At 43.7% G+C, this 24,158-nt stretch overlaps 1 protein-coding gene across 1 annotated transcript in view; it reads right to left on the bottom strand.

Annotated features, from left to right (window-relative positions):
- Positions 1-24,158, bottom strand: part of LOC126191270 (cytochrome P450 6k1-like) — a 77,273-nt gene that overhangs the window by 45,256 nt on the left and 7,859 nt on the right. The window contains exon 2 of the mRNA XM_049932078.1: positions 19,745-19,971. Within this exon, the coding sequence (XP_049788035.1) occupies positions 19,745-19,964 (220 nt within the window). The 5' untranslated portion in view covers positions 19,965-19,971. The remainder of the gene's footprint in view (positions 1-19,744; positions 19,972-24,158) is intronic.

The raw sequence follows: 24,158 nt of genomic DNA, 5'->3' as shown, positions 1-24,158 counted from the left end.
TAATAATGCACACATGCCACCACAGCTGCCCTACTGATTATCGGTGTTAACTATATCCACAGCTGAGAATGGAATCACACGGCAGTCGGATTTTTTTAATTTTTTGCATTTATCGTACGTCAAGTTCAGAACTCAAATATACCTCTTCGAAAGCAGTTCACTGCAAATTAAAAAAATTATCGAGAAAATCGACTTTGAAACTTTTCGAACATATTTGCTATAATGAAATAAGGTAGGTATTTTACGACTAGTAGTGTGGGCGGTCAGTGGATAAAGTGCTCTCTCGCTGTGTGAGAGACCTGGGTTCCATTCCAGACTGAGCAAGTTTTAAACAGAGTTACATGTTCCTGCAGTGAACAATACAGAAGGTAGACAAGTCTGGTAATTCTTAATTCGAGGCTCGTTTGGGTCATTACTTTTTTTCCATTTAGCTCGAATACCTTTGTCTTTCAAATAGAGTATTCATCAAATATGTGCTCGTGTCTAATAGTCATTTTTATGAAAAATACACATATTCTTGTTTCTAACTGTATATTGGGCACAAAAATCCAGTATTCATTACAAACAAAAATTCTTCATTACCGATGCCGTGTAAAAGAATTTTAACGAAGATTGTGTAACTAAAAAAATAAAAATAATTTTTTCTGTCTTTTACTATTTTACGCTTCACGCAAATACTCATAAAAGATGTATTTTCACTTAAAAGCTGGATCTGACAGGATTTGAATTCAACCGCCCCCTCCCCCACCCCCCTCCCCCAAGAGAGCGAGCACTCTACCACAGTCACATTGTTTGTCGAAAAATATTAGACGTGATCGGAAAACTTAAAAAAACGATTTTCTCGAGAATTTTTGAGAGTTGCATCGAACTTTTTGGGAGAGGTGTATTTGAGTTCTGAACTTCACAATACCAGACATCTAAAAAACTACAAAAGTCCACTTGCCGTTTGCTCCCCTTGTGAGACAAATACAAAATCGTGTGTGGCGCGACGCGTCTCTGACATTTCAAAACCCACTCGCTCTCTGTAACGCGAATCCCAGCAAACGCGACCATTCTGTGCTTACTGCGGTTTATGCGAATCTGGTATGGCGTTGATGTTCGCTAGCCATCTAATGGCGGCGCATATAATGGGGAAACCGGATAATCGCTGATACTGGAAGAGCGCTAAAAACCTGAATAAAAATGTAAGAAAACTGAACGTGTGCTACATGGCGGTGGAGTGTGCGACCGCTGAGGGCTAAGTTAGTGGACTACCTCTATCCAGCAGCCACAAGTCACTTGCAACAGGCTTGTTCAGGAATGTAGGTTTGTGCTTGAGTAGTATATCCCCAGGCAATCATGGAGCTAAATGACTGCTACTACTTCCTCTAAAAACGCTCAGGGGAAAGGTGGCCTCTTGAACAGCGCAACAAAACTGTTCAGCTGGGAAGTTTGTAGAGAGAAAAATTATGTAGGAATGAGAAAAAGAGTGGTAGCGTAGAAGTGGGCAACTTAAGGACATTTTTACAATATGTACTGTGACATTTAAATTCCACATATATGGAACTTTATAGCTTCAGTTTTGATAGGAATGTAGTTTTTGTGTGCAGTTAGGTACTAGGAGTTTGGAATACACATTAATTATCACAAAGTTACCCACCAGCTCAGGACAACAATGCTACATTAAGTCTAAGACACAGAAAGTAGGTGTAAGTTCATCTTCCAGAATGATGGGCTGATCTAGTACTTTTTTTCAGACGCCGAGTTATAAATATTTTACAAATTTGCCCAGTTTTATGAGTTTTGTTTTATTCATACATAGGAAATGATTTGTCACAAAGTTTAACAATTTGGCGAGATTTATTTTTCTAATTTTTGTGAAATCCAACTACCTGCTGGCCTATCCTCACTGGAGCGAAATATGACTGAAAAAACGAAACTGCATTACATAAGCTAATTCAACAAAACTTTTACACAATTATTTACATATACGTTCAGTGAAACCGTATGAGAAAAACACAGGTCACAAGGCAACCCAATAGCCTCCAAGCACAGTAATTAGTTCAAGCTGTTAGACACTTACTTTCAAGTTCCGTGGTATGAGAAAGAACAAAGTCAGTACACATTCAGTGCAATATTCTTGTAACAGTCTTAAGTGTCTCTCACTTCTCTGACTGCTGACTGTTTAGTCGCCACTGCTGCTTCCATATTGGTTAGCACAGTGTCATGAATGTTCGTGGCGTTTCTAACCACTTAACATGTTCTGCAGTAGCTCCGACGGAAATTAACCAACATGATTTGAATCAATATCCTCTCCTGGCACCATGTATTTTAACTCCGACAGCAGGAGTATCCCATATGTCACAGATACTTAATGATTTTGTATTACGACCCCCACGTGGCCACCACAACAGAATGTAGACAGAAAAGATGCCACTTCTCTTCCGTCAAATTCCACTTACCAGGTGTAACTACCAACCTGAGCGAATGTAATTATTCTAAATATCAGGCAGCTAGCTTATCTCCTTACGCCTGATTGACATGATCCAAGCGACACACAGATACATCCACACCCACACATACAAAATACAGAATACAATAAAATAGACTGAAGCGCCAAAGAAACGTTGGCCGTTGTGGCCGAGCGGTTCCAGGCACTCCAGTCCGGAACCGCGCTGCTGCTACGGTCGCGGATTCGAATCCTGCCTCGGGCATAGATGTGTGTGCCGTCCTTAGGTTAGTTAGGTTTAAGTAGTTCTAAGTCTAGGGCACTGATGACCTCAGATGTTAAGTCCCATAGTGCTCAGAGCCATTTGAACCATTTGATCCAAAGAAACTGATATAGGCATGCGTATTCAAATACAAAGATATGTAAACAGGCAGAATACGGCGCTGCAGTCTGCAACGCCTATATAAGACAACAAGTGTCTGGCGCAGTTGTTAGATCGATTACTGCCGCTACAATGTCAGTTTATCAAAATTTAAGTGAGTATGAACGTGGTGCTACAGGCGGCGCATGAGCGATGGGACACCGTATCTCCGGGGTAGCGATGAAGTGGGAATATTCCCGTATGACCATTTCACGAATGTATCGTGAATATCAGGAATCCGGTAAAACGTCTGCTCTTCGACATCGCTGCGACTGGATAAAGATCGTGCAAGAATGGGACCAACGACAACTGAAGAGAATCGTTCAACAATTGCTGCAGATTTGAATGCTGGTCCATCAAGAAGTGTCAGTTGGCGAAATATTCAACGAAACATCATCGATATGGGCTTTTGGAGCCGAAGGCCCACTCGTGTGCCTTTGATGACTGAACGACACAAAGTCTTATGCCTCCTCTGGGCCCGTCAACACCGACATTGGACTGTTGATGACTGTAAACGTGTTGCTTGGTGAGACGAGTCTCGTTTTAAATTGTATCGAGCGGATTGAGGTATGCGGGCATGGAGACAACAATCCATGGACCCAGCACGTCAGCAAGGGCTATTCAAGCTGGTGAAGGCTCTGAAGTGGTATGGGACATGTGCAGTTGGAGTGATATGAGATCCCTGATACGTCTAGATGGGACTGTGACAGGTGACACGTACGTAAGCATCCTATCTGATCGCCTGCAACCATTCATGTCCATTGTGTATTCCGACGGACTTGGGCATGTACAGATTTGCTACAGAGTGGCTCCTGGAACAGTCATTTGAGTTTAAAAACTTCCGCTGGCCACCATACTCCCCAGGTATGAACATTATTGAGCATATCTGGGATGCCTTGAAACGCTCTGTTCAGAAGAGATCTCCACCACCTCGTACTCTCACGGATTTATGGACAGCCCTGCCCCTGCGTGATTCGTGGTGTCAGTTCCCTCCAGCACTACTTCAGACATTAGTTGAGTCCATACGACGTGCTGTTGCGGGGCTTCTGCTTGGTCGAGGGGGCACCGACTTTGGACTGTTGATGACTGGTAGCATGTTGCCTGGTCGGACGAGTCTTGTTTCAAATTGTATCGAGCGGATGGACGTGTACGGGCATGGAGAGAACCTCATGAATCCAAGGATCGTTCATGTCAGCAGGGGACCGTTCAAGCTGGTGCAGGCTCTGTAATGGCGAAGTGATGTGAGACCCCTGAAACGTCTCTGCGCAGGTGACAACTACGTAAGCATCTGGTCTGATCACCTGCATCCATTCATGTCCGTTATGCCTTCCGACGAAATTGGGCAATTCCAGCAGGACAATGCGACAGCCCACACGTTCAGAACTGCTACAGAGTCGCCCCAGGAACACTTTTCTGAGTTTAAACACTTCCGCTGGCCACCAAAGTACCCAGACATGAACATTATTGATCATATCTGGGATGCCTCGCATCGTGCTGTTTCACCCCTTCGTACTCTTACGGATTTAGGGACACCTCGTGGTGGCCCTACACGATATTAGGCAGGTGTACCAGTTCTTCGGCTCTTCGGTGTAAGTATCATAGTTAATAGTAAGGTGCAAATGTATTTGTGTAGGAGAATTTCTCAAACACGTTTTCCGGTACAGAGGATAAGTGAGCAGAATAGATTCACTGACGTGCGTTCGTAGAACAGTACAGCAAATATTCAGATCGATCGCAATAGCGAAATGCACTAACTTACGATGGTTTGATTCCTAACTGTAGTTAGATGAATGGTAATACTGGTTAGTACTTAGATGCCGTGGAAGCTAATGTCACATGTACAGTCATACTCAAAAGTATCCGAACGACCTGAATTGCATTTCGCCTGATTCGCAAGCAACCCACATAACGCAGCTGTCTAGCAGGTCCTCTAATCGCTCCTTGGTACAGTCGTTTGACTATTGAAAATGGGTCCAACAAGTCACCACTAGAAAACACTGCTCTGTATCGCAATAACTCAAGATATAAAGTAATACTACGATACTACAAATATCAGGGAACACCTTATCACAGATGAGACTGTCCTTAAGGCTTGTAAGGTCACATTTATTACAATAAATGACATACCTGAAATGTCACCACTCTCATTATTACGTCAGATAGGTAATGCACGTAGTAAGTTCGTCGTATTCATGAGATCCTCTTCAAAGTAACATACCGTACTTATTATTTAACACAAAATGACATTAAAATTTTAAGTTATTCACGAGCAGCTAGTTGAGAATATGTATGAACTTCAAATGACACGACGAACCATCTCGTTCTGCATAAGGATTCAAACCCAGGTCATGCAGACTAAGCAAAGATTTCTTGACTGACGGAAACTAACAGTCATACCTGATTAGGCATACAGAGAGTGATATACCTCGATTTTAGACAGTATCAGTTAACAAATAGCAACTTTAAATTACATAACGCGAACATTTTTAACGGACCTGAATTCCTACCCAGCACCTATTGTCCCTGTCAACGAACTACGAGAGATGTTAAACATTGCTTCTTAACAAGTAACTTATTTGAAATGCCGTGAGGTAAAGCTTTGTGTTGGACAGGGATTCGAACACAGAACGTAATCGGATAGATATCGAAGTACAATCAGCTGTGACATATCGCATTTTCTCGGCAGTAGCTAGATGTTTTAACTGAAAGACGAGACGAAACATTAATTTTTTCCTTCCCAGGACTCCAACCCGGCACCTATCGCTGTTTTATTCAAGAGAAAACGAACGTTAAATATGGGTTTGTTGCACCAGCAGCGACATGTGAGCATGTTTGAACTAGAAATAATGTGACGAACAGTTCAGTGCTGTCTGGGAATAGAGCCCCACACATATCGTTGTTGACTACACGCAAAGAGACGAGAGCTACCGAATTTTTCTCCGTCAGCAGCTCGGAATAACATCTTGAACTTACAGTGATCTCGCAAATAGTTCAGTGTTTCACTGGGAGTCAAAAACGTTAGATTTCGTTAGTGTAGACAACGAATGAAGATACATTAAAAATCGAAACTATTATCCACCAGCATATAGGTGTTCTCATGCTAGATCTTGATAATACATAATGAGATCTTTAGTGCCGGGCCAGGTTTCGAACGCATTCACGCGCAATATGTGGAGATGTTGAGGAATCTGCAATTTTGAACAAATTGTAGCCGAGCTGTATTGTCACGAAGGGAACAAATTCCGCGTTAAGGGTGGTCTGAGTTGCATTCCCACTTCAGAACCAATTTTATCGACATACAGAAGCTCAGATAAAAGATGGAATAAGTGTTCTGTGAGCCTACATAGCGTTTGTTGCGTCACTAGAAATAAATAACTGGTATAAGAAAGGTTACTGGTAATAGAGTTTCTACATGTCGCCACTCCAGACTTTATTGTGGGTCAACCTAACGTCTACTTGGTAGAGAAGGAATATCATTTTTAATGTCAATTTCAGACCACAATGCCATTATATCTTCTTCACTTGGTGTAGCTAGAAGAGAATGGAATCTGTCTCTCCCTATCTAAAATCACAGATGAAAGTCGGAATCGAACCCAGCCCATAGATATATGAACCTCTCATCAGCCAAACAGACCACAAAAACCTCTACTCTGTGGCTCATTTTTGTATCATAACGCCGTTGTGCCACACTGGCTGAGAATTCTGACACACAGGCTCCCTGTATCAATTTGCAGCATGTTCAGTAAATTCATTTATTTGGTTGACCGAATCACCATGAACTAGCTGCCTCGGCTAGCCAGTGCATACATTCAACTTTATTTTGTAATCACCAAAATAAAATCACGTAACTGCCACCAACACAGAACTGCCAATAGTGCAGGATGCAGAAATTTAAATAGGAAGTGTTCCTTCCGATTGGAGCAACTCTATTGCGCTATCTGTTTGATGAAAACGTCGTGCAGTGCAAAAGAAAAAATGGTTCAAATGGCTCTGAGTACTATGGGACTCAACTGCTGTGGTCATCAGTCCCCTAGAACTTAGAACTAATTAAACCTAACTAACCTAAGGACATCACACACATCCATGCCCGAGGCAGGATTCGAACCTGCGACCGTAGCAGCAGCGCGGCTCCGGTCTGGAGCGCCTAGAACCGCACGACCAGTGCAAAAGAGAAGGTATAACTGTTTGTCTCTCATAAGTATTGACCTGGCCATATGCATTTTCCCACAGCACTGTGGAATGCAGAAGTTCTGGAGGAATTGTTGTTCACTTCTGGAGCTGTTGTAGCTACGTGTCGGCTAGTAGCGTAATGGTAAGTATTGCGCACGGTAGATAAGATGTCGCGAGTTCGAGTACATTCACTGCTATATTTTTTAAAACGCAATTGTGCTGTCTGCTAAAGTTATCAATCTAATGGAACTTGTAACATAATTCCCTTCACTTCTCAACCTAAAATAGTCGTATGTGAAAAAAAGGCTAACTTCTACGACATTTTGTTCATTTCAGGTTTAACAGACAGCCAGACAGTAGATGCATCCCGAAACTTTTGTATTATGTATGGGTAGAGCGCACCGTGCCAAAATACGTCGGAAAAGTATTTTATACATTAGCTGTCGTCTGGTAGTGGCATTTTATTCTTCTTTAAACCTTGTTTGAGAGCTTTAACTCAGAACAAGTTTTCTACGTGCATGTAATCAATAAACCGCATGTGCATTTACAGACTGTTACAGATAACATCAGAGAATTCGCATTTATCGTTGATAATTAATTTCTCTCTCATGTTTACTATTGTTTTAACAACACAAAAGGAAACATTACGAAAATTGTGAGCTGTATTATAAGAAATGTAATAAAACTACCCACAATAACCTTACGACGAAAGTCTGTTTAAATAAAGCTGAGTATCTGCACACAAGCGTGCCTCTATCGACACGAATTGGTAAAATGCTACTAACTTAGATTTTGATTGGGTCTGTGTTTAATTGGTACGCTGTGTCATACTCAAGATGTATGCAGATGTGGCATTTCATAAATAAAGTTATGCCGAAGAAGTATGTGTCTCAGCTTCCTCTTACGAGACCAATAGTGGCTATAACTCGTAAACCGCTATTTAAAAGACGAGATAAGTTGCGATTTCCACGTGCAACGACTTTCCTGGGCTGAAAACCGTAAATTTACAATCTTTTGTTACACCTCAAGCGATAATAACTCAGATTATTCAATGGAAATGACAGGTAAAATCAAGTGAACTTTGAGGCTTAATTCCGTGCACACCAGGAAGTAACTCGTCGATCACAGAATTGCCAAACGTACATTGCCTTGTTGCCAAATTTCAGTTACAATACCAGCAGGAAGAAGACGAACCGATGTGATCCTACAGCGGGCTCGGAAGTGGCCATAGCTGGTGTCTCCAAGTCGCGGCTGCTACGGCCTGGAATACGTAATGCGCCTGATTCGCGTTTCTGTAACTAGGTTTAGGGACTGGAGCGCCATTACTAATATTACTCAGAACTGACTGCAACCTAAGCATCAAAAATCAGTAACTCTCATAGTTGTTTTTATATTTCTTTCGTAAGTGTACTCAAAACTAAGAAACTCATTCACAGACGTTTTCCATACAGAACTTTTAAATTTTCAATGACTGGCAACGAGTGTTTACTAAGAATTTATGCATTAGTACACACTTCATTAAATAAACTCATTTCCAAATGATGATCCCGAGCTTTTGTGGATATGGTGATATGGTCCAAATGACTATCAAAACTTCTCTAAGAACAGCCAGTATGTGAGGAGTTGGGGATAGAAGTAGCTTTATTATGACTATCCACGCCAACCTGTAAAATATCTCATTTCAGTTACCTTCGGGGAGAGTTTTCATGGAAGGGTAGAGGAAACCTGTACACTGTTGAAGGTTCTATGAATCAAGGACAGTATCTCAACGTCTTAAAAAAGCCTCATGCTAAGGAATTGTTTAATGGTGAAGATAATGTTTTTATGCGTGATGGTGCGCCATGCCATTAGGCTAAGTATGTGGGAAAATTTTTGGAGGGAAATGGTGATAATGTCCTCCCGTGACCTCAGAATAGTCCAGACATAAACCCAATCGAAAATCTGTGGACAGTAGTTAAGAAGAAAATAAGAACACAGAAGGTCACAGCAAAAGGACAGTTTGATTGAATTCCCGAGACAAACGCAGTTACATGAGCTACATATTCAAAGCAGGTGTAAAATCTATTAGAAAGTATGACTAAAAGAGCAGAGAAATTAATAAAAGCCAAACAGATGCATCCAAGCTGTTAAAACAATTGTAAACTGCTATGTATTTACCTTAATTTTCAGTAAAAATTTGGCTTTCATCTACATCTACATTTACATCTACATTTATACTCCGCAAGCCACTGTCATTGCCTTCCTTTCCTGTTCCAGTCGCGTATGGTTCGCGGGAAGAACGACTGCCGGAAAGCCTTTGTGCGCGCTCGAATCTCTCTAACTTTACATTCGTGATCTCCTCGGGAAGTATAAGTAGGGGGAAGCAATATATTCGATACCTCATGCAGCTCGAAACCTGTACAGCAAGCTACACCGCGATGCAGAGCGCCTCTCTTGCAGAGTCTGCCACTTGAGTTTGCTAAACATCTCCGTAACGCTCTCACCCTGTGACGAAACGCGCCGCTCTTCTTTGGATCTTCTCTATCTCCTCTGTCAACCCGACCTGGTACGGATCCCACACTGATGAACAATACTCAAGTATAGGTCGAACGAATGTTTTTTAAGCCACCTCTTTTGTTGATGGACTACATTTTCTAAGAACTCTCCCAATGAATCTTATCCTGGCACCCGACTTACCAACAATTAATTTTATATGATCATTCCACTTCAAATTGTTCCGTACGCATACTCCCAGATATTTTACAGAAGAAACTGCTACCAGTGTTTGTCCTGCTATCATATAATCATACAATAAAGGATCCCTCTTTCTATGTATTCGCAATACAGTTGCCACTCCCTGCTCTAAGTGCCTATCCGCTGCAGATCTTCCTGCATTTCGCTGCAATTTTCTAATGCTGCAACTTCTCTGTATACTACAGCATCATCCGCGAAAATCCTCATGGAACTTCCGACACTATCTACTAGGTCATTTATATATATATTGTGAAAAGCAATGGTCCCGTAACACTCCCCTGTGGCACGCCAGAGGTTTCTTTAACGTCTGTAGATGTCTCTCCATTGAGAAAAATGTGGTGTCACAGCCATACACCACACTTGCTAGGTGGTAGCTTTAAATCGGCCGCGGTCCATTAGTACATGTCGCACCCGCGTGTCGCCACTGTCAGTAATTGCAGACCGAGCGCCACCACACGGCAGGTCTAGAGAGACGTACTAGGACTCGGCCCAGTTGTACGGACGACTTTGCTAGCGACTACACTGACGAAGCCTTTCTCTCATTTGCCGAGAGACAGTTAGAATAGCCTTCAGCTAAGTCCATGGCTACGACCTAGCAAGGCGCCATTAACCATTTATAGAGAGAGTCTCACTTGTATCATCAAGAATGCTGTATACAAATGATGGATTAAAGTTAAGTATTCCAGCAGCTACGTACTTTTCTTTATAGCATTCATTACGTATCCTGTTTCAGAACTAACGCCAGCCGGCGCGTGTAAACGCGTGCCTTTCGGTTACCCGTCACTGTGGACTGGCTGTCTTGTCAGTCCACTACAAACAACATGCTGTGTTCCGTTTGCTAAAAACTCTTCAGTCCAGCCACACACCTGGTCGGATATTCCGTAGCCTCTTACTTTGTTTATCAAGCGACAGTGCGGTACTGTACCGAACGCAGCTTTACCATAATAATTTGCCCACCTCTGTGGGTCCCTTTTCCTATCAGCAGACATTAACCAGACGCCGATATGCATCATATCTGCGAGACACTCAAGCCCCTCTCTGAAGGACGTGTGCTTGGAACCGCTCCCATCAGTGTGGTTCCAGCACGATGTATGCCCAGTACGCTACCCACATGTTTCCAGGAAAGTTGTGGACGTAATGTTCCCATACAGATGGATAGGACGGGGAGGTTTTTGAGTTGGCCAGCCTGTCCCACCTACGTGACGCCGTTAGACCTCCATCTCCGGAGCGCAGCGAAAAGGTGTGTGTACCACGAACCTCCATCGCCAAAAGAGGATACGCAACAACGTGTTACCGCTGCGTGTACATGAATATCTGTGGAAACACTACAATCTGTGCAAAGCCCACATGTTCACCGTCTCAACAACTGTACCGATGCAAATGGCAGGCTTTTCGAACATCTGTCGAGGTGACGCAGGTTCACCGGACGTGACGTTACCAGTTATTTGTAATCTCGTTTTCCATGCTAGATGTAGTGCACAACCTTGATGTATATGTGTGCAGTATTCCACTAATAAGAACCATGTCTCACCACTAAATTATACATCTAGTTTTCATTTCTGTAGAAAAAACGTACATGTGCCATTTACATAAACGTAGCACTGTATTGAAAGTGGCGTTTGTTCACTTTTATGGACTGTACATTGCTCCCCATTTTGTGTGCCCCTGAGAGCAGACTGCAGAACAGTGCAGCCAACTCTTGCTGTGCGTATTACGGCAGAAATTGCGGCGCCGTTGCCAACATGTATAAGATTTATAACAGTTAAAACCAAGTCTGCCATCACTCAATATTTTGTGTTAGCAGAAGAGCCAACACCGTGTTACGAGTGGAGGCCGAAATGCACGCGTTTTAGCTCAAGCAGGCTAGCGTGAGGAGGGAAGAACTATACTGACGTGAGGTCTAGAACATGACAAGGAATTATAATTCAGAAAGCGGACGTTATTAGTTTGATACTTAACTTTAATCCATTAATGATGAACGTCGCTCGCTGACGGTACTCGATTCACAATATTATCTGTTCAGAATACATTCTTGAAGTAATTATAGTAACTGAATATGGCGCCTTGCCAGGTCGTAGCAAATGACATAGCTGAAGGCTATGCTAAACTGTCGTCTCTGCAAATGAGAGCGTATGTAGACAGCGAACCATCGCTAGCAAAGTCGGCTGTACAACTGGGCCGAGTGCTAGGGAGTCTCTCTAGAATAGACCTGCCGTGTGGTGGCGCTCGGTCTGCAATCACTGATAGTGGCGACACGCGGGTCCGACGTATACTAACGGACCGCGGCCGATTTAAAGGCTACCACATAGCAAATGTGGTGTTCGCGGTGACACTACAAAATACACCTCGGGTTTTCATCTCTGTAGAAAGAAACATACGTGCACCATTTAAAAGATCATACATTGTGTAGAAAGTGGTGCTGGATGATCTTTACGAATTATGCATTCCAGCTCACTGTGTGAGCCCCTGGCATACTATAGGTACGTCACTGCCAATTGCATTTTTCATAGATAGTTTCACTTCCGAAATACACTGCTGGACCAGAACATCATGACCACTGACCTACTACCGATATAAACCCGTCCAGGCGATAGTAGAGTCACCTGGCGAGGAACGACTGTTAGTCAGACACACGCACGGTGAATGTAATACAGGGTAATTACAAATGATTGAAGCTATTTCACAGCTCTACAATAACTTTATTATTTGAGATATTTTCACAATGCTTTGCACACACATACAAAAGCTCAAAAAGTTTTTTTAGGCATTCACAAATGTTCGATATGTGCCCCTTTAGTGATTCGGCAGACATCAAGCCGAAAATCAAGTTCCTCCCACACTCGGCGCAGCATGTCCCCATCAATAAGTTCGAAAGCATCGTTGATGCGAGCTCGCAGTTGTGGCACGTTTCTTGGTAGAGAAGGTTTAAACACTGAATCTTTCACATAACCCCACAGAAAGAAATCGCATGGGGTTAAGTCGGGAGAGCGTGGAGGCCATGACATGAATTGCTGATCATGATGTCCACCACAACCGATCCATCGGTTTTCCAATCTCCTGTTTAAGAAATGCCGAACATCATGATGGAAGTGCGGTGGAGCACCATCCTGTTGAAAGATGAAGTCGGCGCTGTCGGTCTCCAGTTGTGGCATGAGCCAATTTTCCAGCATGTCCAGATACACGTTTCCTGTAACGTTTTTTTTTTTGTAGAAGAAAAATGGGCCATAAACTTTAAACCGTGATATTGCACAAAACATGTTAACATTTGGTGAATTGCGAATTTACTGCACGAATGCGTGAGGATTCTCTACCGCCCAGATTCGCACATTGTGTCTGTTCACTTGACCATTAAGAGAAAATGTTGCTTCATCGCTGAAAACAAGTTTCGCGCTGAACGCATCCTCTTCCATGAGCTGTTGCAACCGCGCCGAATATTCAAAGCGTTTGACTTTGTCATCGGGTGTCAGGGCTTGTAGCAATCGTAAACGGTAAGGCTTCTGCTTTAGCCTTTTCCGTAAGATTTTCCAAACCGTCGGCTGTGGTACGTTTAGCTCCCTGCTTGCTTTATTCGTCGACTTCCGCGGGCTACGCGTGAAACTTGCCCGCACGCGTTCAACCGTTTCTTCACTCACTGCAGGCCGACCCGTTGATTTCCCCTTACAGAGACATCCAGAAGCTTTAAACTGCGCATACCATCGCCGAATGGAGTTAGCAGTTGGTGGATCTTTGTTGAACTTCGTCCTGAAGTGTCGTTGCACTGTTATGACTGACAGATGTGAGTGCATTTCAAGCACGACATATGCTTTCTCGGCCCCTGTCGTCATTTTGTCTCACTGCGCTCTCGAGCGCTCTGGCGGCAGAAACCTGAAGTGCGGCTTCAGCCGAACAAAACTTTATGAGTTTTTCTACGTATCTGTAGTGTGTCGTGACCATATGTCAATGAATGGAGCTACAGTGAATTTATGAAATCGCTTCAATCATTTGTAATACCACTGTATTAGTGAGCGTGCTGTTCGCGTGTAGGATGGGGAAGGCGCGCGATCTACCTGAGTTTGACCGAGGGCAGACTGTGATGGCCCGGGGGCTGGGCACGAGTGTTTCCGAAACTGCACGACTTGCATGGTGATCGAGGAGCTCCGTGGTGATTCTCTTCAATACGTGGTGAAGCGAAGATGAAACCACGTTCAGACGTTTTGGGGTTGGGCGACCACTACAGATGTCGGACATCGTAGTCTGGATAGACTGGTAAAACAGAACAGGCAGCGAACTGTGGCGGAGCTACCATCAGACTTCAGTGCTGGGAAAAGTACGTTTCTGAACACAAAGCGCAGTCAGCACTCCTAATGATGGGCCTCCCCAGTCGACGATCCATGTAAGTGCCAATTTTAACATCAAGACATTGGCGGCTACGACTGGAATGGGTTCGTGACCATCGCCACTGGGCATTGACGCAGTGGCAGAGAGTTGCATGAACTGATGAATCCCAATACCTTCTTCATCACGCCGATGGGATGGAGCGAATCCGTCGTCTTCCAGAGGTATAACTCCTTGACACCTGTACTGCAAGATGGAGACAAGTTGACGGCAGCTCTCAAAAGATGATCAATTCTGACCACTAGGTTGGAAAACGAGCGCCGAAAGCAGCCACTACCCCGTTTCAAACTGGTTTCTGCCCCATCTTAGTGATACACTATGTGATCGAAAGTATCCGGACACCACCAAAAACATACGTTTTTCATATCTGGGTGCATTGTGCTGCCATCTACTGCCAGGTACTCCATATCAGCGACTTTAACAGTTATTAGACATAGTGAGAGAGCAGAATGGGACGCCCCGCGGAACTCACGGACTTCGAAAGTGGTCAGGTGATTGGGTGTCACTTGTGTCATACGTTCGTGCGCGAGATTTCTACATTCCTGAACATCCATAGGTCCACTGTTTCCGATTTGATAGTGATGTGGAAACGTGAAGGGACACGCACAGCACAAAAGCGTACAGGCCGACCTCGTCTGTTGACTGACAGAGACCACCTACAGTTAAAGAGGGTCGTAATGTCTAATAGGCAGACATCTATCCAGATCATCACACAAGAGTTCCAAACTGCATCAGGATCCACTGCAAGTACTATGAGAGTTAGGCGGGCGGTGAGAAAACTTGGATTTCACGGTCGAGCGACTGCTTGTAAGCCACACATCACTCCGGTAAATGACTAATGACGCCTCGCTTGGTGTAAGGAGCGTAAACATTGGACGATTGAACAGTGCGAAAACGTTGTGTGGAGTGACGAATCACAGTATACAATGTGGCGATACGATGGCAGCGTCTGGGTATCGCGAATGCCCGGTGAACGTCATCTGCCAGCGTGTGTAGTGCCAACATTAAAATTCGGCGGCGGTGATGTTTTAAGCACCTTCTTGCTTCCAGATGTTCAAGAGCGATTTTGGAATGGCGATTGAATCTTTCAACACGATCGAGGAATTGTGCATAATGCACTGCCTGTAGCGGAGTGGTTACACGACAATAACATCCCTGTAATGGACTGGCCTACTCAGAGTCCTGACCTGAATCGTATAGAACACCTTTGCGCTGTTTTGGAACGCCGACTTCGTGGCTGGCCTCACCGACCGACATCTATACCTCTCCTCAGTGCAGCATTCCGTGAAGAATGGGCTGCCATTCCCCAAGAAACCGTCCAGCACCTGGATGGACGTATGCCTACGAGAGTGGAAGCAGTCATCAACACAATATTGATTCCAGCATTACCGATGGAGGGCGCCACGAACTTGTAAGTCATTTTCATACTTTTGATCATGCAGAGTATCTCTTCCACAAGCAGTATCAGACAACGGTCTAAAGCCAGAAAAGATAAATACAGAAACACAGCGCTACAAGTTTACACCGGGAAGAAACGAATTTACTATGTTCTATTAGACTACGCCAAGTGCAGTCTCCTTCGTGAACGATAACTTCTGCTAGCTTGTGGCCCCACGGCCGGCTATCCAGCCGATTGTTACCGATAATGAGTGCGGCCACTAAACTGCCGCTCTCGCCTATAAGACGTGCAAACGACTATTCCGGTCCTCAGGCCCACGCAATGGGGACTTGCCAACTTTTCTTTGCCACTAACTGCCGACTTTCGAAATACACACCATAACAGCACCTTCTGCAGACAGCGTTCGAAACAGCTCCCTAAAATTACACAGTGAGGCAAAAAAAAAAAAAAGGTCACACGACGACGGAATTATCCCAACGGCACGTAAATCGGTAGATGTAATGTACATGTACAGACAAACAAATGTTTGCAATTTCGGAAATACTGGATGATTTATTGAAGAGAAAGAGCTTCGCAAATTGAGCAATCCAATAATAAAGCGTTGGTCCACTTCTGGCCCTAATGCAAACATTTATTCAGCTTAGCATTGGTTGACAGAGTTGTTGGATGTCCTATCACATATATAATGCCAAATTCTGTCCAACTGGCGCGTTAGAGCGTCAAACTCTCGAGTTCGTTGGAAGGTCCTGCACATGATGCTCGAAACGCTCTCAATTGGGGACAGATCGAGCTACTTTGCTGGCCAATGTAGAGTTTGACAGCCACAAAGACAAGTAGTAGAAACTCTCGCCGCGTGTGGGCATGCATTATCTAGCTGAAATGTAAGTCCAGGAGGGCTTGCCATGAAGGGCAACAAAACGAGGCGTCAAGTATAGACGACATATCGCTGCGCTCTAAGCGGGCCACGGTTGAAAACCAAGGGGGTCCTGCTATGAATAGAAATGGTACCCCAGGCCATCACTCCGGGCTGTCGGGATGAATGGCGGGCGATGGTCAGGTTGGTATTCTATCATTCCGGGTTGTTGGGATGAATGGTGGGCGACAGTCAGGTTGGTATTCTATCACTCCGGGCTGTCGGGATGAATGATGGGCGACAGTCAGGTTGGTATTCTGTCACTCCGGGCTGTCGGGATGAATGGCGGGCGACAGTCAGGTTGGTATTGTATCACTTCGGGCTGTCGGGATGAATGGCGGGCGACAATCAGGTTGGTATTCTATCACTCCGCACTGTCGGGATGAATGGCGAGCGACAGCCAGGTTGGTATTCTCTCACTCCGGGCTGTCGGGATGAATGGCGGGTGACAGTCAGGTTGGTATTCTGTCACTCCTTGCTGTCGGGATGAATGGCGGGCGACAGTCAGGTTGGTATTCTGTCACTACGCGGGGCATCCCCAGACACGTCTTTGGCCTGGAATCTCATTGATGGCAGTACAAGTGTCTTCATTGATAAATCCCACATCAAACTGATGCCCAATCACCAGTAAAGACGTCTGGAGACGCCCCAGACAGTCGTCTGCCTTACAGTTCAGCAAACTGGAGTGATGGTCTGGGGTGCCATTTCATTTCATAGCAGGTGTTGGCTGTCATCTGCAACCAGCATAAAGCACAGCGTTACGTCGACGATATTCCATGCCTCGTTTGGTTGTCCTTAATGGCAAGCCATCCTGAGCACACGTTTAAGCAAGATAATACTCGATGACACGCACGAGAGAGTCTCTACTGCTTGTATTCGTGCTTATCAAACCCTACCCTGAATAATAAGGTTGTCGGATCTATACTCTGCTGAGAACGTTTTTAGGGTTATGGGCAGGGCTATCCAACCACCTCGGGACATTGACGACCTAACGCGCCAGCTGGGCACCATTTGGTACGATATCCCTCAGAAGGGCATCCAACAAATTTACCAATCAATGCCAAGCTGAATATCTACTTGCATAAGAACCAGAGGTGGACCAATGGATTAGTCAGTTGCTGAGTTTCTGAGGCTCTTTCTCTCGGATAAATAATCCAGTTTTCTGAAATTCTAATCATTTGATTGTATATGTACACAACATCCCTTATTGACATTATAATTATATTTTTCCAGAGACATTTAAGTATCACCTTTATCTACGACAGTGATGGAAGCTGAAGAAATGAATTAAAATTCATGCTACAACCAGGACTCGAACATGAGCCTGCCGTCTTACGAAACAGAAATTCTGACCATTACACCATTGCAGCACTACAGTCAACACCGCTGTACGAACTACTCAACTCCAGTGCCCTTCCCAACACAAATTCATATCAGCGTAGGGGGACAATAAGGTGGAGATATGAATTGAAGTTTGTGTTGGGGAGGGCATACGACTTGGGTAGTTTGTACAGCGATGTTGACTGTAGTGCTGCGGTGGTGTAATGCTCATCATTTCTGACTAGTAAGCAAGAAGACCTGGATTTGCGTCCCGAGCGTGGTTTGTTCAGCTTCCATTATTATCGTAGATTTCAGTCCCATTGAGGTAATTCCTTCTTGATGTGCTGTTTTTTGTGTTAGAGAGTATTGACATTTAGTCCTTACAGCCAAACCAGAATTATGGCTTTATCATCGCATGTTTCCTGCTGATGCTAAGGCCGGTATTACACTACCAAATTTCTTTGTGAAAGATTTGATCAAAGATGTAACCAAATATTCGTCAAATATATTTGACAAAGATCTTTGACGTGGCGCTAAACAGGGGTATTACACTGTCATCATATTTTTCGTCAAAGTTCAAGACGGCTGACAACAACAACTTGTTGTCAACAGCAGTTGCATGTACCACAATTGTACTGTGTGCACATGCGGAAGAGCAGCGGGGAAAAAAAGGAAACGTACTTGGGTGAAGCCCTGGGTTTTACGACGACATGCTACGGTCGCAGGTTCGAATCCTGCCTCGGGCATGGATGTGTGTGATGTCCTTGGGTTAGTTAGGTTTAAGTAGATCTAAGTTCTAGGGGACTGATGACCACAGATGTTAAGTCCCATAGTACTCAGAGCCATTTGAACCATTTTTTATTTTTTTTACGACGACACGATAAAAGCGTTCAACAAAACTTGTTACGTGAGCTTATAGTGGAGGACGTCAAGTCGTATATTTAAAATACTTAAGAATGGATGAGCATACATTTCAGTATGTGCTCAGTGAAGTGTATCCTCATATCACAAAGCACAATACTCACTTAAGAACTGTTGCCGGGCGGGGTGGCCGTGCGGTTCTAGGCGCTACAGTCTGGAACCGCGAGACCGCTACGGCCACAGGTTCGAATCCTGCCTCGGGCATGGTTGTGTGTGATGTCTCTAGGTTAGTTAGGTTTAAGTAGTTCTAAGTTCTAGGGGACTGATGACCTCAGCAGTTAAGTCCCATAGTGCTCAGAGCTATTTTTTAACTGCTATATCTGCAGAAGACAGGCCCACTGTAACACTACGATTTCTTGCTACAAGAGAGGGTTAGGTTAGGTTAGGTCTCCAATCTTCCTAATCTGTTTTTGTATTCAGGGTGCCCCACGTTGTAAAGCGCCTCATCAGCTTTATACATCTCTATTAATTTTGTAGTTGTCGGTATAACCAATTGTATTTACCGGCAATGTTTATAAAAACACACAGATGGCAGAACGTTGCAGCGATGCTAGTGCTCCACGTCGAAACATATCACATTGCAGTGAACAGAAGACAAGCGACTTCTTTGATCAAATATACAGCGATGCCCTAGATTTGATCAAATATTTGACGATATTTGACAAAGTTCCCTATTACACCATCAAATTTCTTTGACAAGGATATTTGACAAAGATATTGGACAAAGAAATTTGGTAGTGTAACACCGGTCTAACTGCAGTTGCCGTCAGGTGCTACGGACGCCTCCCATCCTGGGAAAGTCACTCGCTCTTGAGCCCTCCCTGCAACCCACTGAGGAGTATCAGGTACAGACTTGCCCATTGCTTTCAGGCTGCAGAGGGCCTCATTGTCATAGACACCAGAATGCTGGCTGCTGCAGCCATGGGACGAAGTCACAGGCGCGGCGAGAAAATGGTGTGTTACAAACGCACTGAACATTTTTACATCATTACAGCTTGCAGGACAGATTCACTTAATTAATAATGTATATTTCCTAATCATTGACGACAGTTTAAAATTTCTTACTTGGTAGTTGGTTGTATATCTTCAGCAGTGTCACACCGACAGGTTCCTGGCCTAGGAAGGTTCTCCGGAAGTTTCCAAACGGGGCGGTAGGTTCGGCGTACGGCACCCCCTTGCTCTTCCAGTACCTATAGGCACTGGAGAACCACAAGTAGAGGGCGAGCACGGCCGCCGATAAGACGACGACCAACTCGGCGATCCACGAATCCAGGAGCAGCGCCATCAGCAGTCTGGAAAAAGGAAATAGGGAAACGGCGTCAGCGTCCGGCGGAACGCCAGGAAAAGCTCAAATGGACGTGGAAACTTGTTACCAGTAAAAGAGATTTAATCTTAGTTTCAACCCCGTCTATAGGTTGTCTTAACTATGCTTCACACCTAATGACATGCTCACAACAAAGCTGAATCACCCGAATCTACGGATATACTCTCGCAAGCAGGAAAATAAACAAAAACCAACTCTGCGGGTGTTCCAAGCTGAACCGCCTCTGAAGTGTCGGCAGACGAGCCAACATTGTTTTTAGAGGAGGCCGAAATGCACGCTATAAGCTCACGAAGGCTGGCGTGAGGTCTGAAACAGGATACGTAATGAATGCTATAAAGAAAAGTACGTAGCATCCGGAATACTTAACTTTAATCCACATTTGTAGAACATTGCTCTTGATGATACAGAAGTATTATAGCAATTGAATACGGCGCCTTGCTAGGTCGTAGCAAATGTAGCTGAAGGCTATGCTAACTATCGTCTCGGCAAATGAGAGCGTAATTCTCAGTGAACCATGGCTAGCAACGTCGGCTGTACAACTGGGGCGAGTGCTAGTACGTCTCTCTAGACCTGCCGTGCGGTGGCGCTCGGTCTGCAATTACTGACAGTGGCGACACGCGGGTCCGTCGTATACTAGCGGACCGCGGCCGATTCAAAAGCTACCACCTAGCAAGTGCGGTGTCTGGTGGTGACACCACAGCCTGCTGCGAAACTGCTTCATTCTCGAGGCTCGCATGAAAACGACTACTTATTCCAATGGTTACTCTGGACTTTCCTACGAAAAATGGCATCCATCCTTCATGAACAGAATTCTGTTTGTAAGCCAGTCGATTGCATTGGTCACCAAATGACTTTTATTTACCTTACCTGCCATATTTCGACACTTTAAGGTTATTTTCTGGCTGCTGAATCCAAATATGACATGTCTTATCTAATTCGCTCTAATTTTCAGGTGTGGTATATCATTCGTTAGGTATTGTGTCTAGGTGCGGACATATGGCAACAATGTGTTTTCTGTCTATATACTTGTAAGCACTGACATTTTTGTCATTTAAAGTGTATGTCATTCTCTACTACATTGTTGATTACAAAATACACACACACCACACACACACACACACACACACACACACACACACACACATATATACATATATATATATATATATATACATATATATATATATACATATATATATATGTACTCGTATTTTTTACTATGTACAGATGTGCAGATAAAAAATGTGTTCGTCCCACTGAGCCTGCGTAAGCCACCCAAATCGCTTCTGTTAGATCTCCTGGCGCCCTTCGTAAGCAAATTTCTGTTCCGACAGTTTCCGATATTAAATTTCGAATGTTCGAATGTGTGTGAAATCTTATGGGACTTAACTGCTGAGGTCATCAGTCCCTAAGCTTACACACAACTTAACCTAAATTATCCTAAGGACAAACACACACACCCATGCCCGAGGGAGGACTCGAACCTCCGCCGGTACCAGCCGATTTTAAATTTCAGCAAAAAACTATTTTTTGTGCACTCAGAGCTGTACTCATTTTTTCCCTGAAGAAATATTAGACCTTTATTGCTGGGAATTGGAGAAGAGTCACTTTAATCACAACAAAACTTTGCCGCAAGCAGTGAGTTCGCTCTTTATGAACATTGTTGTTTGTACTGGCAGCATCTTCCTGAGCAATGTTTTTTGACGCTGTCCTGTATAACTTGAGAGCTTGTGAGTGTAGATGGAGTCACGTGATTTGTGTGTGACACATTGTTCTTAACGCAGCTAAGCAAAATAGTAACATGATAATGGCTTCTTAAGGGCCTGTCAAGCTTTAACTAAAAGGGAATAAACCTTTCAGTGACGGGGAAGTAGTTAAAGAAGCAATGATTAATACCGCTCACTCTTTGTTCGATGGTCACGAAGATAAATCTGCGCTTATGTCTTCAGCAAAAAGGACTTTAGTTGTCTTACCAAAATGCTGATAGACGTGTCGAACATGTCTACAAAAATTTACAATCTTAATTGTATCAGTTCCTGCAATCCTGTGAAGTACCAACATTGGTGGGGAACGCACTTTACAGATTTCGTTTGAGCGCATGCAAAAATGTACATATTTTAAAGGAGAATATCTTGAGAAACAATAACACGATATGTACAATACGTTTTGTAGTTTCATTGTTTTTGTAAATGATTGAAAGACAGCCCTCGCCTTAGTGTATTTTGTAAAAACGAACAGATTGTACGCACTGCAACTAGGACTTAAAGCGTTCTCACCCGCAAATTTCTTTTACACTGGATAAGGCAGAACTCGCTACGTTCCATACCTACTGGAACTGTGTGGACATCACACGACTTTGTTATTCAAGTGCATCGTATTTCCAGCTGAGCAGCACCTTCAAAAACGACCATTTGTTCTTTTCTAAACCAGACCTCATCTGTCTTTCCGTTCGTCTATTATGTTTCAAAGTATTCGACAGTTACTGTTTTCTCTTTGAACTGTATAAGATCTTCTTTCCATTTCAGCAAAACAACGGCCATTACCTTCCTGTTGGCCAAATTGATTTTTTCCTGCTTTCTAACGGCCGGCCACCGCCTTGTGTGCAGTGCTTTATTTGGGAGCTCAGGTCACATTCAGCTAAAAGTATAGATGCTCAAAATTTGTGGTATTCCTTTTAAAATAGTCCACACGACGCTGAGACATTCCTTCTCGTATTTCCTTGTGGTTAGCATTCAACAGAAACATCACTTATTCGGCACAATTCTTTTGCACAGGTAGGTTTAGGTGCAGAATGCACCGCGAAATTTGTTCTGTTTCTTCAGTTTCATGTGTTTAATACACCCTTGACTACCTACTGGCCATTAAAATGTTGCGCATTTCCTCTCCGGTTTTCACCTGAATTTCTATTATTTGTACGTCCTGCATTTGGACTATCTCCAAACTATGAAGTGTCTCACTTAAATTCAGCCACCTGTTTCTTCGCTACGAAAACGGGGAAGCAGATTGCTTATAAACCTTCGTCAATGTTGGTAAAATATTGGCCATTAACAGTTCAAACAAAGATTTGTATTACTCCACTAAATTACGGTTTACCGAAACACACGCGAAATGAGTAATTGAATATACCACATAAATAAAGTTATTCCGTAGATCAATTTTTGCTTGACCTAGATAAAAGAAAGCTTCTTTTGATGTTACCTCCGTTTAAATAATATGGTGGTAACTTTTAATTTTGCTCATGTGTGTGTAAGTATCATCATCATCATCATCATCATCATTTAAGACTGATTATGCCTTTCAGCGTTCAGTCTGGAGCATAGCCCCCCTTATACAGTTCCTCCATGATCCCCTATTCAGTGCTAACATTGGTGTCTCTTCTGATGTTAAACCTATTACTTCAAAATCATTCTTAACCGAATCCAGGTACCTTCTCCTCGGTCTGCCCCGACTCCTCCTACCCTCTACTGCTGAATCCATGAGTCTCTTGGGTAACCTTGCTTCTCCCACGCGTGTAACATGACCCCACCATCTAAGCCTGTTCGCCCTGACTGCTACATCTATAGAGTTCATTCCCAATTTTTCTTTGATTTCCTCACTGTGGACACCCTCCTGCCATTGTTCCCATCTACTAGTACCTGCAATCATCCTAGCTACTTTCATATCCGTAACCTCAACCTTGTTGATAAGGTAACCTGAATCCACCCAGCTTTCGCTCCCATACAACAAAGTTGGTTGAAAGATCGAACGGTGCACAGATAACTTAGTCTTGGTACTGACTTCCTTCTTGCAGAAGAGAGTAGATCGTAGCTGAGCGCTCACTGCATGAGCTTTGCTACACCTCGCTTCCAGTTCTTTCACTATGTTGCCATCCTGTGAGAATATGCATCCTAAGTACTTGAAACCGTCCACCTGTTCTAACTTTGTTCCTCCTATTTGGCACTCAATCCGTTTATATTTCTTTCCCACTGACATTACTTTCGTTTTGGAGATGCTAATCTTCATACCATAGTCCTTACATTTCTGATCTAGCTCTGAAATATTACTTTGCAAACTTTCAATCGAATCTGCCATCACAACTAAGTCATCCGCATATGCAAGACTGCTTATTTTGCGTTCACATATCTTAATCTCACCCAGCCAGTCTATTGTTTTCAA

This window comes from Schistocerca cancellata, chromosome 6 (assembly GCF_023864275.1).
Source record: "Schistocerca cancellata isolate TAMUIC-IGC-003103 chromosome 6, iqSchCanc2.1, whole genome shotgun sequence".
NCBI lineage: Eukaryota > Metazoa > Arthropoda > Insecta > Orthoptera > Acrididae > Schistocerca > Schistocerca cancellata.
The sequence above is the reverse complement of the archived record's forward strand: the minus strand, read 5'-3'. Positions and strand labels throughout refer to the sequence as shown.